Here is an 18336-nt window from a genome sequence, read left to right on the forward strand (position 1 = left end):
AAAAAAAACCCTGTGAGTTAGGGACTGAACTGCTGGTTTGGTTATGACAGAAGAAACATGCCTAATGGCGAAGTTGTTTGAAACAGCTTTAATTACAATCAAGGCAATTTTTCTTTTCTTATCTGCACGCTTTCAGGTGTTAAGTGCATTGTTGTTTTTCAAGATCCTGGGTATGGGAAGACACAACTCTGCAGACTTCTGCTGCTTCTGTTTTTTCACGTCCTGTCTTGCCAAAAGCAGACAAGAACCTCTCCATTTGCAAAGCTTACTTAATTGTTGCAAGTTTACCTTACACATGCTGTTTAGGCATGGGGAAATCTATGAAATGTGAAAAACAAATGCGCTCAATCACATTATATCACCATAAAAGCCCATGTCCTGGGGTATGTATCAGTACTTGCTTTGCCTGAGACAGACACAACAGACTCCAGAGACCCCTGCAGAGGGGAAAAAGATGGCAGTGGGGAGGAGTGGGAAGGAGTGAAGTTCTTCAATTACTTCATTCACTTTCCTTCATTGGTGGACTGACAGGCACATTTCAGACTCTGTGAAATACAGAAGCATTCAAAGACTGAAGCCCTGTTTTAGTTCCCCTGGCCAACAAATGTGGTTTGTGCCTGGAGCAGCTCCACTTTCAGGCATTACTGTGCTACCTGTGTGAGGCAGGGCTGTATGCTTAGGAGAAGCTCTGTTGTTTAGCTTCATTCCGGGATGTTGCTGGACAGCTTTGTGTGGGCACATTCACCAATTACGGGAGGTGAAATGCTAACAGATTAAGTGATCTTCCTTTGAAAATGAGCCCAAAGGAAATGGAAATTATTCATACCAAGATCACCTCAAGAAAGTAGAATAAAATATCTGTCTTTGCCAAATCAGAGCATTTAATCAATACACTATTAAGGAATCACGCAGCTTCATTACCATTAGTTAGTACTGCAGCCAGCATTAAGTTGCCTTTTAGACAACTCAGAAGAAACAGACATCAAACCTTATCTCTGAATGGAGAAAAGAGATATAGATGTAAAAGTGCAGGCACTATGTGCTCTGCCTCAGAAAAGCACTGCTTAGTTCCTACGGGGGAACAGCAGGAAGAGACATAAAAGCATATATATGCAGAGTTGAACAAAAAGGGGAAAAAACAGCAGATTTCACAAAAGTAAAAAGATCTATCCTATATGTGGAGGGGATGAAGTTGAAGAGATTCAACCAATGATCTCAGCTCAGCTGTAACATTGCCACTTTGGCACATGACCCCTGCATGACCTCCATTCCCCCTCTAATAGTTGGGGATAACATAGTGTTTTCCTACCTAAGGAATGGTGTTCCTTCCTTAAATCTATTTCTCTGAGTGCTTTGCCACAATTGGACATTGGTACAAATTTGGTCATGCTCCCAAACCACCTCACAACTGTTCTGCCTGTCTACAAAAAGTGCAAATTGATAATTTCTTACTATAATAATCACAGTGAATTTGATTTTCAATTGAAGCTTAAGCTTAAAATTCTCATTTTGTTTTGTTCCTCAGCTGCCTATATCTAGACCACAAGCAGAGCATGGAGTATAGTTTTTACACGAAAAACAAAACAGTTTATTTTCTTGGCAATATCACTGATACGTTGATACGAAGTCTCTTTGCCTTACTATGCACTTTCTCTACATCAGGGCTAACTATACTGCTTTGGGCCAGCAAGTTTAGTCCTTGGGAAAAGCATTCAAAGAAACAATTCTTAAGTACTCTTCCTGGCTTCAAGGAAAAGGAGGTTTTTAGTCTCCACATGTAGGAGCTTTATAAACTTTGAAGAGTCTTGCATTTCTTGCATTGCACAAGACTATCATTTTCCTGATGGTAGGCTCTGGCTACCTTTTGAAGACAAAAATTTGTCAGAAGAGAAGATTATTAAGAGAGCTGCTTTTCCTCTAATAGGGTATTTACTGGTTATTTTTTCCGTTTCAAATAGCCCATAATAATAATATTTGCAGACACAAAACATCAAACAGCCTCTCCTAACTGTTGCTGTTAGGTTTAAAGCTTTAGCATGGTCTGTTTTCCTTATGAGTTTGATGTTGTTTCAGCGTATGCTCTCAGTGACAGCAAAACAACACAGCTACCGTGTTTGCTGGCATAATGCCTTGGGGCATGTAATCAGTTGCCCCTACCAAGCAACCTACCACTGAGGCAGCAGCAAACAGCAGATTACTGAAGTTTTAGAAAAGCTGTTTGTGTAGCAAGTGAACAACTGTAGAATTTTCTCTTTACATTATTTTTGGCTGCCTGGCCCAAACAAGTGTTGTCATGACATCCTTCTAGTGTTCTGGAAAGGTCTGTGCCAAGAGATGCGACCTACTGGACTTTGCAAGCACCACGTTTGGGTTACACCATTTTCCAGTGGGTCATCATCAACAAGCAGCGCCAATCCAAGATAAACAGATGCCACCAAGGAGAGAAGAACGGCTGCTTCTGCACAGGGAATGCCTTAGGCCTGACTAAGAAAGTTGTGGAGAGAGCATGTCTTGTTGAGAGAGAGCAGATTCACTAGGACAGGCTCATTCTGGCTAGAGGGACGTTAGCAGACAATACATTTAATCCTCAACCTGTTGTGATGTCTGTTTCAATTTAAACAGCAATTCAGTTCATTTGTTAGCAAACCAGCCTGCAGGCAGATTACCTTGTATTTTGAAGTGTCCCAGTTATGAACGAGCCGTGCAGGGATGAGGAAGGTGTCATCCACATGGCAGGTGCTGCAGTAATACCACCCACTGTAGCTGCACACCTTGGCTTTCCCATTGGACAAGCCTATTGAGCGCTGACAGCCTGGGGAACAGAGAGGGGAAAAGACTGAGTTTGTATACCATGCCAGAGGTGCACAACTGGGATGCACTAAGAAAATAAATTAACTATTCCCCCGACACTTTTTTTTTTTTTTAAACAACAAAGTATTTCTCATTCCCTAGAGATAAAGGAACAAGTATCAATATTCTGCCACTAACACAGAAACAACATACACTGACTTTAGCATCTAACATAAGAGAGTTGAGAGGGCAGTCAAAGAGTCCTTAGCAGTTCTCAGGAAACAAAGGCAAAAGACCAGCTGCAAGATGTCTCAATACTGGGCATTTAAAAGCCACTGTCATCTGAAAACTGTGACCTGAAGCTTAAATAGAAAACCCCAGACCAGGGAAGCACCACGCACTCGCTCCAGACAGGCAGGCCTTTTCCCCACAGACAGATGGGTTGGCAGAGGCTGCCTGGAGGAGCGCATGCAACCTCCTCTGCGAGCCAGGAGGGACGCCGACTTGGCAGGTAGGACTCAGCCAGGGCAAACCACAGCCAGACCACCAGTAACAACCATGAGCAGCGGTCACATTAAGCATGAGTAGTCCATGACTCGTAGTACTCAGGCAGCTCAGCTTCCTGGATCTCTGTGCCTCACGGCTGGATTACCCTGTGCCTTATGAGGTCTGAGGTCTGCCTGAGACTTTTTCCACAGCAGGATCACTTAACTCTTTCCACCCCCTCCTGTGTGGAGTCCCTAGGTGAAAAAAATGCAGTCCAAAGCTTCTCCTTTGGCTGGAAAGGACTAACGCAGATCTCTTTCACCTGACCACCTGTTCTCACAAAACATGTAGAAATGCAAGGTATCTGACACCTCTGTCTTTCTCTCAACCATGGTTAAAATGGACCAACAGGTTCAAATAGTATTAGAGTGGAGGACTGGAAGACACACAGCACAGTCACATTGAACAACTTGTTTAGGAAACAAGGCTAAAAATGTTTGGATAAGATATAATGAGATGTCTGTGGTTGTTATTAACACCTCTTTGACACAGCACACACAAGTATTTCTGTTTTTCCTTCAAATGTTAGTGTCCCCGTATGACACCTATAGCCACAGACACAATTAGCACCAAAGCCTCACTCTAACCTGTTGTAAGCTCAGACCGTCTCTGCTGCAGTTGGTTAGTAATGCTGATTAGCAGAATCATTGTACACCGCTTCTAAGGCAAAACTATTAGTTAAACAGCATTTTACAAGCAAAAGTGTGCTTTTGTCAGTGTAACTGATTTTGTTTATTGTAATTACATAACTTATCTCAGTAAATGAATTTTTTCCCCAGTAGAATTTATTCTTATTTGGGGAGAGCTTGCAGCAATTCAGCTACTCTAGGTATAAATTGAACTCCTCTCCATTACCTGATGCTACCATGTCCCTGCTGCTCCAATCAAAATAATTAGAATAATCTGACCATTGATTCTCAGCAATACACACGATCAAGAGAACCAGCGCAGGACATATCCTATCTTTGTCACTGTCTCGCTCTCACATCAAATGCATCTCTCCCTCTCTCTCTCCCTCCCTCTCATCAAATACTTTTCTCTCTCTTTCTCTTTTTTTTTTAAACCAAGTGTCATGCAATTTCTTGAAAAGGCAAATATATACACAGTCCAGCTGATGAAAAAGATGCGTATGTTTATGTCTCCTCCTCTGCCATTCATAAGATCAGATATGATCTAAACATATGTCTGAGGTGATATTATTCAATATACATAATAAAAAAGCAATATCTCATCTTAGCTAACAGAAAACCCAAATATTAGAATTAGGACTGTAAATTACTGTCATTGTAGAAATAATTTTTGTGTGATAAATGGTGGAGAACTTTTTGCAAAGCAGTATTTTCTGGACAAGAAGAATGCTGGTATGCCTTTTACAAGAGTAAAGTCAATGCAAATAATTCAGCAGCATGTTACAAAAAAAGATAACTTATGACTGCGGCTTGGGACGAGAACTTAGGAGCCAACAACTTCGTATTTCCCTTAGAGTGAAGCAAGCATTTGTCTGCCTTCGCTTTTTGGGCTCACTTCTGTATTTAAAATAAGCAGATTCCTGACTAATCAGTGAGGAGAGCTTCCACGCAGTCCTGCTCCACTGGGCTGGCACAGATGAAGTTAGCAGGCACCCCAGTAGCAAGCTCCGCAGCAGTGGACTGTAGTACATATAGAACTTTTCTTTTAATTTTTAAAATGCATTAATATATAAAGGTGAAGGGCTTCAACAGCTGAAGAGACATGAAAAAACTGCCCTGTCTGTCTGATATGCCATCCTATTAGCCCTGGAAGATGCTCGCAGAAAGTATTTGCACTGTTGCTATGGAACCCGTGTTTTTAAGAGCTCAGCAGAGGTAAATCTTGCCTCTCTGTAAAGGAAAAACAGAAATATGCCCCCTTCTCTGCTCACAAAACAAGATGAAAGAATCTATGAAGGAGAGTGTTCCCCTTTCCCATGCTAAACAGGAACAAGCTCGCAGAACAGGATAATATTTGCATTAGCAGTAACTCAGCACAGCAAGGACTTCAGTGCCAGCCTTGCTAGAAGAACTAGTGAAGAGTCTGAACACTTCTAACAAGTTGCCTCTGAATTTCAGATCACTGAAAAGCACTGAAGCATCAGTGTTGATACCTTGACTGGCTCCAGTTTTAGCATTCATTATATATACACCAAGCTCCTCAGGTTGGATGAAACAGAGTGCAAAATGGCATGGAGGAGTTTAACAGCTCACTGTATTTGGAACAAGTGATGCAGTCCAAGTGGTAAAACTATGACTGAATGAGACTGGTGTCTCCTAACTCAGTGCCATTAAAACCTTTATACACATTCCCCACTAGCCAGCACTTAACTCTCAGCGGGGCAGAGGACACGACACCAATGTCACCTGCCACAGCACACTCCCTCTCGCTCCACAGGCTGCTGGTTTGTCTTAGTATCCTGACTCCTACCAGCTAGAACGAAGGTAAGAATAAGCTAAACTCCAATTTTTTAATTTGAAATGTCATCATTCTAAACTAAAATGTTTGCATTTGAGAAGTCACAATTTTAAGGCCTAATTTCTTGCAATCTCCTGCAGCCAGAAACACATTCCAGTCCATGGAGAGAGTTTCCTCGAGAGAGGAATGTCAAAGCACAGAAGCGCTGAGGGGGCTTCCCTCCTCCTCCTCCTCCTCCCACAGATGGTTACGTCCAGCTCATAAGGACTGAAGTTCTCCTGGCTGAGGAGGGTCTTGGTGCGCAATCCTAGAAGTCTTTCCCTTTAGGACAAGTAGTTTTAAAAGAGAAGGACACAGAAGAAGTTTCCACCCAAGCAGCATGCACTCCTTGTTCCAGTCCTTCTCTGAGCCCACTTGTGTTTCCTAGTTCCTCAGAAACACGTTTTCACACAGTGTATTTCCCATTCCTCTTCATATCCTCAAGTAAATCATATTCTGCAAAGCTACATAACATTTGTAAGGTTGAGGTTTCTTTTAGATGAGAATGTGGCACCTACCTTACATTTTTCTTTATCTTACAGGCTTTGCTGTTTGAAAATCACCATCTTTTCCATTCCTATCTGTTGTGATTCATAATGATGGCTATTTCTACAATCCTTTCAAATCAAGTTATCAAAGCACTGATTTTCTTTGATGTTATGCAGTTCAAAGTGATGTAGTGTGACAAACATATTTCTGTGGCATAGACCACTTATGCTACTTTGTTTTTTTAAGGTGGAAAAAAAAAGAGCAAGAGAGAAAGAGGGAGAAGGAAGAGGAGGAAGGAATAGCTCATGGCTTAACACCTTGGAAATCCTGCACTTGGACATTTAGGAACATAAACTTGCCATCACGTTTGCCAGAAAGGAAGACATTACCTTTTCCTTGCTTTAAACTCTTGAGGGTCCTTCCCAGTGAAAAGAGTCAGATACAGCAGACCACCTCAGGGAGATCAATAGCACAACTCAACAAATAGCTTGGAGTGGAGGGAGGGACTGTTTCATGGTTGTAGAGAAAATACTTGCCTATAACTGGAGAAAGCAGCTCCCACAGGACAAGGGAAAAGCAGCTTAACTTTCACCAAGCCTCTCTCACCTATACCTAGTGCTCACACAGAATATTATCCATCTAACATCTGTGCAAGGGGCTGGCAAACCCAGAGTCTAGAGTGAGGAGAATACTGTAAAATTTATTATTACCACAAAATCATCCTTACCTAAAGGATGTTGGAGAGCAAGCTATATATAGAATGTAGCTGTAGATATACTGCTAGCAAAGTGAGGGAAGGAACAATTCCAAACCTTTCATCAAAGAAAATACACCAAAACAGCCTTGGAACCAAGCAAGGAAAAGAGGGGTTGGAAAAAAATAGCAGCAACAAAGTGCTGCTGGGCACAGATGAACCTCTCTCAACAACATCTCTGAGCAGAGCTGAAGCATCAACATCAAGAGGCTCATCTCCAACTGCTAACACTTTGGGAAGAAAGCAGTACACCAGATGGGGTGAAAGTGTCGTAACAAGCCCCTCTCCTTGACTTAAGGTAGGGGCAAGGGAGCCAAGACACATGGATACAATTCTTCTGCTAAGTGTGGAGAATACCGCTTCTGCCACTTTCAGGATGCTGCGATGTGCTCAGATTTGACAGTGATGGCAGACACATACAGCTATTTTTTACCCAGATACCTATTTCTTTAAAATTTTAGCAAGAAGAGATGGAAGTAGCTCCATAGTGAAACAGAGAAAATGGAAGACCAAACTAGAATTAAGTACCCAACTGTTTTCCTTATTCAATAAAGTTCCTTGCTCAGTATCAAGAAAAAGCAACTCTCTCATGATTGTGTACAATAATTAAATCTGTGACAGATTAGCTTAGAAGCTAATTCATTTAGAAACAACATAAAATACGAAGAAAAGATAATGACCCAGAGACTTCAAAAAGCTTCGGCTTGATAAAGCCATAAAACAACCTAAGCAGAAGCACAGCAACAAATTTTCAGCTTTAAATCAGACATACAACATTTCTCTAGCTGCTCAGCACAAACAGAACAAGAAGGTGAGAAGCCTTCAGTTCCAGGCTGTATTATTTTGCGCATCTGCCTCAATTCATGGGTTTTTTCCATAGAAAAACCCAAACCTACAAGGAAGAAAGACAGACTTACAAGTCAGCTCAGCCCCCAACATGTCTCATGCTATTCATTTTCTGTACAACATTCATTCTGTCAGGTGTTTCCCCCTCTTATGCCTACCCCGGTTTGAGTTTGCACCTACACTTTGTCCCTTTCTCAGCATTAGCTTTCCTCCAAAGAAATTCTCTTTCTAAAGAAATTATCAAAACTCTTATACCTCCAAAGTCTAGTCCTCTACTCACCTTTGCCTACTTTTCTATGACCTTCTTACTGACTTTTTCAAAAAAAAGCTAACAAATTAAACACAGGAAATTTTGTCTGTTGAAGCTATGGGGGTTTGACCCTATCCAGTTATAATTATCTAAGCAATATACAAATCCCACTGTAATTATTGTCTAGATCGGCTTCCCCAGAAATCAGGAAGGGTTCATTGGTCCCCAGTTCCCAGCCTCAATTTTTTTTAATAGACCCTGAAGGATGGACCCAATCCTCCCAAGTCAGTGGAAACTTTCTATTAGAAGGAGCTCAGGACTAAGCCCTGAATTAACAGCCTTCCCATCTTCGATTATTGCCATTTAAAGATACAATGCATAGCCCCGTCTTTTCTCTCTCTCATATGATGCATCTCCGCTAGCTTTAGCCACCCTGCCTGGGCTTGCTGACAACGGGCTCTGGTCTAGGCTGGGGAGACAGCCCAGTCCAGAGAGTGATCCATCCCAGCCTACTCCCAATGGCTCACACACTGCGCAGAGCATCTCCCCAAGGCAGATGAGATGAATCATCCCCTAGGCACCTAGGCCTTTTTCCAATCAATGAAGACTGAATTAGCCTAGACATCTAATATTTAGGTTGCTAGGGTTAGGTGACGTAAACAACACCCTTTAAGTCAGCCATGCGGAACATGCAGAATCATGAAACTATCCAAGAAGAGGAGAAAAAAATCAATCACTGGTGGAAACAAGCCAGGTGTTACGACATGATATGCAGACATATACATGCATACATGACATTCTGCATGTTTGCATTATACCTATCCCTTGTATAAGACATGCTACATGCACACCTTGTATAGCATACAAGGCTATATTCCTCCTCCCTAATAAAACTGACAGTAATTAGGCCTGCAAGTTTAACACTGAAAAGGCATAAATGTCAAAATCTAATCTTGCACTTTGTGCACGTTAAGAACAAAACTTCATAAATAAACCAGGACTAAAAAATACTAGCTGTGTGTCAAATGGCTGCAATGAAACTTTACTTTTGGAAACTTCTGGTTTTTATTTGCTTGGATTTTCCCATTTGAATTTCACCAGAGTATGGGTTCTTTTACCTTTAGTGTCTAACGCCGAGAAGTGCCGAGATGTCATTTTTCCCAGAGAATTTGCTCCAAGGGAATTAGAAACAGCGATAAAAAGACATGCTTCACCTACAGTTATAGTCTGTGAATCCTTTAGCACATAGACAGTTTGCTTTCTCCAGGTGCATCCTTTCATTTCTCCCCATTCCCAGGATGGCAGCGCTGAGGAAGAGTAGCACACGCTTCAAGCTAATTTACCATTCTCTCCTCCAAGCCCTCACAGGATTATTCTCTGCAGTATCTGGTGCTTTGCTGAGATAATGGCTGACTGGCAGGAGTCAGTAATTCAGCAGCTCCTTAGTCAGGGATGGGGGCTGAGCACGCTCTCCAGGCCAGCTCCTGAAGGCTGCCAGCTAGGAGTAGGCGTATAACTTGAGGATAGCTAATAATGGTACTCCCAGTCCTACAGCTGTTTACATTCATGCTTGGCTTTCTATCCTGGGAAGGTAGACAAGAGGCCAGAGCAAAGAGCGGGCGTTTGTGTGATCAGAGCAGATGCTGGCACTAGTGACCTCAGCTGTGGCTGGGTGAGAGAGGCATTTAGCAAAACAAGTCTCTACTTAATTCAGTTTTCATATCTGCTCTGCAGTTCACTTGAGGAGCATTTACCCCTGCACCGTTCACTCATTCACTTACACTGAAGGCTTCCTCGTTTGCCAAGTTTCTTGTATTTGATACAGGGGCTACTAACATACCTAAAGATAGGTACATCAGCCCCATTTCAGTTTGGATACGCCAGCTGGTTTTGTACCTACTTCTAACATGAGGAATGACTATGCAGTAAGTGTGGTTATTTATTTTCAAATGAAGCCGGAAAGCTTCTCAGTAGCTGGCTTCTAGTTTAGTCTCTAACTTCTTTTACACTGCTTCTGATCTGATTCACATGTAATAGTTCTGCCGATACTACGCTGCCTTGGCACGCGAGGAAGGGGGAGCCCTACCACTCTCCAACACAGACAACAACACTAATTTTGCTGTAGTGGACCTAACAGAGCCTTGTTTCTTCTGCATTTGTCTCTCAAGGCTGCACACCCAGGTGGATTCTCGGATGCCTAGCAAAGGCAAAACACACACCGCAGCTTGTCTTTCAGAGAAGCATTAAGCGGGGCTCCCTCTGATGTCTGCCTCTGTGGAACCTGTAAGATCCTGACACCTTTTCCAGCTCTTTTCCTCTGTCAAATTTTGTTAAAACTATCAGATAGATTCAAGCTGTACAGGGCAGGGGTAAAACTGAGAGCAAACATAGTTATAACATCACCTTTGTTTCCTTAGGAAACCAAATGAACAGTCATACCCCAGTTCAGGGGAGCTGGTAAAAACTGTACCTGCAGAAAGTGTTGTGCAGTGTCTTCCTGGGAAGGGAAGGCCTTTATTAGCAAAAGCTGATCTGATTGATTAAAAAGATGCTAGCCCACCAAATAAAGTTGTCTCTCACAATGTGATTCACATGGAATCTCCAGGTTCTCTAGAGAAGAATTTGGGGAGCTTTCAGGGCTGAAAACACTGCCATTTGTCCAGATGTAGCTTTTCCCATCCCAACACAGTTCAGACTAGGACATTTAGACTGATTTAGGCATTTTCTTTTGAACTGGCTTCATGGGACAGATGGACAAAAACCATGAGTTTTTTTGGGGTACTTTGGGGAACTAATATTTAGCACCCACGAGCCTGGAGGAAACAAGGAACAGCCAAAGACAAACACAGAGGCTACAGTGAGGACAGATGTCCTCAGATACAGCAGAATTGAGCTCATTCTCCCAGCATCATGGATACCAGTAAAAGAAAAAAGCACAAGTTTTTTTTTTTTTGATGGGGGAAAAAAAAATCAACACGCTGAAAACCTGTGGAATTGTTTCCAGAGAACAGATCAGAGTGATAGGGTCACCTTTCCCTATACAGGGAGAGCAGGCACCCTTTAAACCTGCCAGGGGAAATGCATAGATTTATTCAGCCAAGACATTCGTACTGGCTGTTCTGCCCTCAAGGCTGAGGCAAAGACAACACCAACTGAGGATTACCAAAGAGCATGTCAGGGTGCAGGACAGGCACTGAGCCAGCCAGGTATGCGTCTAAACTGCCCTTCTGAGCAAGAGCAGGCCAGCTCCAGACCAAATCCCATGAAGAGAAAAATCCCTCTTCGCTAAAGAGTCAGCCAGCTCCCAAGAAGGTGAAGGACCTAACTTCTACCAGCTTAGACAAAGTTGATATTTTTGACTCTCATTTTCGACAGTCAACTCATTTTAAAACTGGACTGAAGAACTCACTTGCCTTACTTCTGAAGATCAAATGGCTTCTATGATCCTAACTGACCACTGGTAATAGGTTTAATCAACTGAAGCAAATGGAAGAGACACCACACAATATCTTCTTATCTCTCACCAAACAGTGGTTGTCACAGAGCAAAGGAACCGTGGAACAGCGAGCTCATGCTTTGAAACATGCAGATTTACTTCAAATGAAGTATTCCCCACTACACAAATTCCAGTCACCCTTGTCTGGAAACTTCCCCATCCCTCCTCCCAAGAAGTCAGGGGACTTGTTTAGCCATGGTGTTATCTTCCGAACAACAGTTTAGCCACGGACAATGTTTTTTTGCTCAACTGGTTTTGTCTAACAAAGAATAAGATAAGAGTTTAAAAATACCACTGTTATCAATGGAAGTTTCACTTCTGAATCACTAGAAACAGGGCCTGAAAGTCACATACAAGACTGGAGGACTGTGGTCTAAGGTGAATATTCTTGAACAACACAGCCATTACAATGCAACACACATTCTCAAAGGATATTACAGTGTCTCAAATACAAGGAAGGCAAAAAGCTGCTGAAGTCATAGAATGAAAAGAGATGAACTGAAATGAAACCAAACGCAAAATAAGTAAGCACAATCCTAAGTGCCTGGGACAGGCGAGAGCAATTGCTATTTGGGACTAGCAAAGTCATAAGAACAGAGTGCTGACAGCTTTCCAAAGGACCTTCTGGTATTCTATTATTGTGTTAAGTTTGCTAAGATTTGTCCCCTAGCATTTTTAGTGACTTGCTGCCACCAAATTGGTGCTGTGCGTGATGACAATTCATGAAGTATTTGCTAAATTCAATGAAGGAGCACCTATACTTTTCAACTCTGTTTTTTTTTCTGACAGGCTGGACTAAGTCAATGCGGCATCTGTATCACTAAAGAGCCTAATTTTTTTTTTGGAAATCACGCTTGCTGGCTTGCAGGCTATAAGGAAAATACTTATTTTTGTGAGGAAAAGAAGAAAGTTTACTTTTACTGAAGATAGGACTGGTTTCAGATGGGGTTTCAGTGGGGTTAGGAAGAGCAAAGAGGCTGCATGAGCTGGGCATGTTGCACCAGACTCTCCCCATACACACATATGATCACAGCACTGGAGGCAGAGAGACTCCTTTCCACCTGCTGCTCAATTTGACAAGGCTGCAGGCTTGCAGCTTTCACTTCGTATCCACGTGAGGGCATGGGCAGGTCTCCCCAAAGTCTCACCTGAGCAGACCAATGCTCACAAATGTCACACTTGCTCAGAGCCCCAAACACTGCCCATGGGAACACAGATGTACCTTGTGCAATAGCAACAGGACGAGATCAAGCCTACAGCTATGTGAACTGTATGTGAAGGACAGAGAAGGCTGCCATTCTGGTGCCAGCAGTTTCTAGCTCCCACCACTTTCCAAAAAATATTACTGTTCCAAGCCAAAAATACAAATAATGGCAGCAAAGGTAAAAAGATTTATAAAAACATGCCTCTCCACTGTTAACCAGCAGCCTATTCATTCATCTTTGGGAATCATGAGAGGTAATGTCCTGCCTTCTGCAACAAGAGAGAGTGTTAGAAATGTGGGGAAAAGCTTCTATCTGATGACCAAGCAAAGGAAAATTTTTTGCAAGTTATCCTTCTGACCCCGGTGTACCAACAGGTTGTCCCCCCTGCTCTATGACCACATCCGACACCACCGCCCTGGCTTGTATGGCGAGTTGAAAAGTGCTAGTCAGACTCCAAGATAAACTTGTCAGTAGCAAGGCACAGACACTGGCATTCTTCCCTACCTGCTCGGGAGCGTCAGCTGTTTGTCTGCGAGCAGTGCCTTGAAAAGCTTTTTCAGAAAGAGGAAGGGAAAGGGGGATGCAGAGGGCAATTCAAACAGAGGAATGGGGAGGGGAACCCCACAAAGACTGCAAAGAGAAGGAGGGGGGAAAAAAAAAAAGGAGGGTCCCCATCAGGTCCTCCCAACAACCTTCTTTACCAGAGGTTCATTGTCAATCAATTAGCCAAGGCAGCAGGGGTCTGTAGAAAGGGGGGAGCTCGAGAGACAATGGTCTGCCCTGTTGTATTACTATTTAATCACTTTTCCTAAATAAATAAAGCAGCCCTGAGGTGCTGTCATGTCAAGGGAATTTATAACAAAAAAAAACTTCATTTTTCATTGGTCATTACTTTTCCTTCCCTCCCACCCCTGCAGGACTAGAGAGGGTTATTACTGTAGCCTTAAGTTCCATCTTTGTGTTGCTTGCCTTTGATTCCCACTCGGACCTTGCCACTTTCTGGCACTAATTTGTCAGGCCGAACAAAGGAGGGATTTGTACCTCCTGTAAGGTCTCAATTAGGAAAAGCTTCTGCTGTATTATGTGCCATTGGGACAGGACACAAAGACGGTAATTACAGGAATTTGCACTAAATGGCTGAAGAATTCACAGCAACACTTTTCTTCCTCCCCCCTCCCCGTCCTTTTCCAAGCTTACCCCTCCCAGCAGCCCTGGGGAAAACCACTCTCAATGCCTGCAAGATGTAATTACCAACAGCAGGCCCCTTAGGTTAAACAGCAGCCCATGCAGGGGAGCGGCACAAACTGCCTGCAGGCAGCAAGGCACAAGGGGAGAGCCTCAGCTTGCTGGTGTGCCTCCAGAGTCTCCTCAGCACCAGCTTTTCTGAGCCAGACAAGATTTCCCTGTTTCTCTCAGTTATAATTATGATTATTCATTCACTTGTACTGTGGTAACAGCTAGAAGCTCCAGCTCAAGCTTAACGACCTCCTATGAGGGTCCCAGGGCACACTGCAAACTACCTAAAGTAAGGGCTGTGTCCCCCCGTCCTCAGGTAGCAAATCCCAGCGGCCTGGTTCTCACAGACTCTCCGCAAGTCGTGTTTCTCCGCAGGAGAGCTTTTGTTCAGTATTGCACACTAAAAGGAGCTCACAGGAGCACTGGGAATGCCTCATATAAGTGTATCATGAAAAAACTTCACGCAACGCTGGCAGTCAGAGCGCTTCATTTCTGTCAGGTATACATGATTGAGTGCAGATGACGTATCCCAAGTTTGGGAGAGGAAATCCACCCTTTTGCACATAAAATTCTGCTTCCGTACTACATAATGCAAGACTAAAACTCCTTTCACATCAGAAACAAGGTTTTTTTTGTTGCTGTTCTGGGGTCTGATCCTGCTTTTGAGGAGATCACTGGCAATGATCACTTGAAACTCTCCTGCACCTCAGACAGACGATGGAAGAAAATAACAAAATCTTTCTCTACTGAACTTTGAATGAAAAGAAATAAGGAGAAAGGAATAAAGTTTGAATGGAATCTGGGACGTTACCTTAAACTGAGGCTGTCAATTCTGCTGTCTTCTGGAGTTTCACAAAGCCAGTCTGCTGGGTAACACACCAGGCTGGATCCATCTTGGGGACTTCTATCTGACCCATTCCCAGAGTCTCCCTGCTGCTTTCATTCTCACAGCTACCATTAAAGGTAAGACATCACTGTGTCCCTATTTTATAGACAGCAGATATTTTTAAAGCACTTAGGTACCCAATGGTGTTCAGGTGATCAAAGTTATTATAGTACCAGGCACCTTAGCTTTCAGCAGGAGCTTGGCACACAGGCGACCAGGCGGGTCCTGTGCACCACGGAGAGCAGAGCAGGAAGACCATCTGCAGGTCACTAACAGGGCGGGATGAACCCAGCCGCACCTGCAGCAGCCTCACAGGCAACCTACTGCTTCTGGGGGATCAGGTCTCCCCCAGCAGGGACTCAGGGCAGCCAGCAGGCCCTGGGACCGCACAGCCTCGCACCACACCTCCCCAGAGCCATGTGTGCATCCAGAGCAACAAGGGACTGCCACATCAGACAGCTCCCCCACCCCAGGGCAGAGCGGAGAGGAGGCAGAACCCTAGCAGCTTCTATAACAAAATGGGAAAACCCTTCTAAAAAGCTGTTTCTGATGCAGCTGACAATTTCTAAGCGCATGTAACTGAAGCCAGACACAGAGCACAATTTGGGCACAAAGTACCTTTGCCAAAGTAAAAGGACAATGAACTGCATTTACATGGGTCCCCTCTATTTCTACTTCACTCCCCAACAGGATAAAACCATGCTTTTGCCTTGGACTAGAGTCAGCATTCAAATGAACTAAGATTTTGGTTAAGAACAATTAGATGCAGACGCTTAAGGTCATGTTTTCACCTCTGCCTCAAGAGAAGAAATATGCAGATAAGCTGATGCCTGACCCTCAGTGTTAGGACACACATAGCCAAATGACAGTATTTCAGGGAAGCATATACATGCTTTGAGGAGTCTCCCCAGAAGGCTCAGAGCTGAACTTGGGCTCCAAAAAGGACTTGGAAGGGAGACAGTAATAAAAGGAAACAAACATGCTTGAAGTTGGAAAGCTGTAATAGCCAGAATTCAAATCCCTTTGATTCTGGACCACCCTTCCAGTGGCCTGAAGCAGAGAAGAGATCTGTTACCCTGTAATGAAGCCCTGGCCCGTTCAGTGTTGCATGCTACATGTGCAGGACCTAGTGTTTCACAGCTACTCAAACACTGCTGAATTCCTGTACTTCTCATAGGCTTTTCTCCCTATTTTACAGAGAGCAAGAAAAGGCTAACACACCGAAGTGCCCATGGCTGGAGATAAAGGAAGGGAGCAGCTTTGCACTACTAAAACGCATGCAAGTTCTTCCAAGGGATTTTTTTTCCCCCTTTTCCTGGACAAGGGGAGTAGGTGCAGATTCTGCAGTTCAGTTGCTTACCTGCACACTTGAAACTCTGAACTGTGAGCCCCCTCTCTAGCGACAACGTGGTCAGGATGCTCAGGAAGCTGGTGGTCACAGATTGGCGCTTGCTCTTTCTAAAATCTTTTCCAAAAGGCCGATCTCCAGGTTTGCTCCTAAGTGTGACCTGCAGGTCCTGACCTAAATTTCTAGCAGCATTGGCTGCTGCTCGCAGTGCCTCCATCCACTCCTGGGCTCTCTGACGGGTCTCTGCACGCAGGCGGAGGACATCTTGAGGAAAAATGACCTGAAAACAAGAGTCACAGCCATCCTGAGTATCTGTCTGGACCGACAAGCACACATCAATGTTGTAGCTCAGTAGAGGGTCTTCATCAAGCCTACCCGGTTGGAATGCCATGAGATAAGATCTGTTCAAGACAAAAGTAAATGCCTTCCAGTTATTCTGGACAGTCAACCTATAAAGAGTCCCTGATTTGAGAATATTTTGGTACTCTTTAGTGTTTTCAGTCAAATTCATGGACAGAAAAAGCTCCATGGGCTTCTCTATCAATCCATTGGTTTGAGGAAGGTCACTGTTATCATCAGGCTTTGGCACATTCTCCAGCTTTTCCTGCTGTCTCATGAAAGTAGGCACGGAGGCACGCACCACTTCCCAGAGTTTCTGCCCCCAGTCCAAAGCCTCCCATGAGGACTCTGCCTTCAGCTGTAGCTGTGAGTTGTCTGACAGAACAGTGTCCACCACCTTGGTTTCAATGCTACCAGTAACAGTGACCCTTTGAAAATGCATGAGCGGATACACTGTGGGAAGAGTCTGATTGCCGCTGCTGTCCAGGCAATACAGGTACAGTTCGTATGGGGAGAGCTCAGCATAAGAGGTTTGCCAGTAGCTGTCATTGTCCCTTCTAATTTCTAAGTATCCCTTCTTCAGAATATTTGGGAATGTTGGCTTGTGTTCTGCAAGACACAAAATGAAAATATAACTGTTAATTCTTTTTAAATGAATCATTTCACACTGTTATGTCATTTTGGTTTATACATCTCTCCTATCAACACGTCGTATGTTTTGAGCCTAGAATCACTGAAATAGCCTTCACCCAGTAGGCTATATTCATCAAATGCATGCATTGACTATACATTTGAAGCAAGAAAAGTATAGTCCTTTTTCATCCACAAATGCCACAACACTTTACAAAAAGGGGATGGGGAAACAGATGGACAGAGAAACAAAACGATTTTTCTGAGATTCTCCAGGAGGACAGTGACAAAGCAACAGAACAGTTGCAGGTCTTCCAGATCCTAGTTCAGAAGAGTACAGCATTATCAATTAAAACAAGAATAGCAACCCAAAAATGCTAAATCCTACAGAAAAGTGACCAGTTTAGCTCTACATTGCTGTCTGAATGTCTCTCTCACAGTGACTCTATCAACATCTTTGATAGCATTTTACACCCCTTTTACACTCATGTAATAGACTTACCCAAGATACAGGGAATGGAGAACTGTGTCCAACGACAGTAGTTTATCATTGCATTTCAGCATGACCCGAGACCAGAACATTCTGCCTAGCTCCATTTACTAGAAAGGAGTTTTGTTGATTTATGAGAATCATGCTTCGGATGAGCAGAGATGACCAAAAATAAAAAAAAGAGGCTGCCCAGACTCAGATGCACATGTCTAAATGCCTCAGTACTTCAGATGCTTTGGATCAGGCCCTTACAAACGCAGCCCAAGGTGAAGTCAAGGGGAATTTTCTTTGTTTTGAGAAAATCAGCCCATACACAAGTTGCTCTGGGCATCAAAATAGTAAGAATTTAAACTGAGTTATCAAAAGAATTTCTGAATTTTAAAAAAAGGTTTCAGTGCAAAACTTGTTCCAATCCGATTTGCAGCACTTCAGTCACCGTTAGCACATGTGAACACTGTATTTTCACCTGAGGCTGGGCATGTGGCTTTATGCAATATACAACTTCAGCGGAATTCATTGTTATGCTCTAATGACAAATTTAATACTTGGCATCCCAAAGTAATCC

The 18336-nt window shown here is 43.4% G+C and overlaps 1 protein-coding gene across 6 annotated transcripts in view; it reads right to left on the reverse strand.

The window, feature by feature from the left end:
- PLEKHM3 (pleckstrin homology domain containing M3) overlaps nucleotides 1–18336 on the reverse strand; it is a 129030-nt gene that overhangs the window by 89951 nt on the left and 20743 nt on the right. For all 6 annotated transcript variants that reach the window (XR_010884531.1, XR_010884530.1, XR_010884529.1 and 3 more), the window contains exons 3-4: nucleotides 16325–17260; nucleotides 2667–2812 (exon numbers count right to left, since the gene is read on the reverse strand). Coding sequence is in view for 2 of the 6 variants with exons in the window: in XM_067298816.1 (XP_067154917.1) it covers nucleotides 2667–2812; nucleotides 16325–17260 (1082 nt within the window). In the remaining 4 variants the exon portion in view is untranslated. The remainder of the gene's footprint in view (nucleotides 1–2666; nucleotides 2813–16324; nucleotides 17261–18336) is intronic.

Source organism: Apteryx mantelli, chromosome 6 (genome assembly GCF_036417845.1).
Source record: "Apteryx mantelli isolate bAptMan1 chromosome 6, bAptMan1.hap1, whole genome shotgun sequence".
In the NCBI taxonomy this organism is placed as follows: Eukaryota; Metazoa; Chordata; class Aves; order Apterygiformes; family Apterygidae; genus Apteryx; species Apteryx mantelli.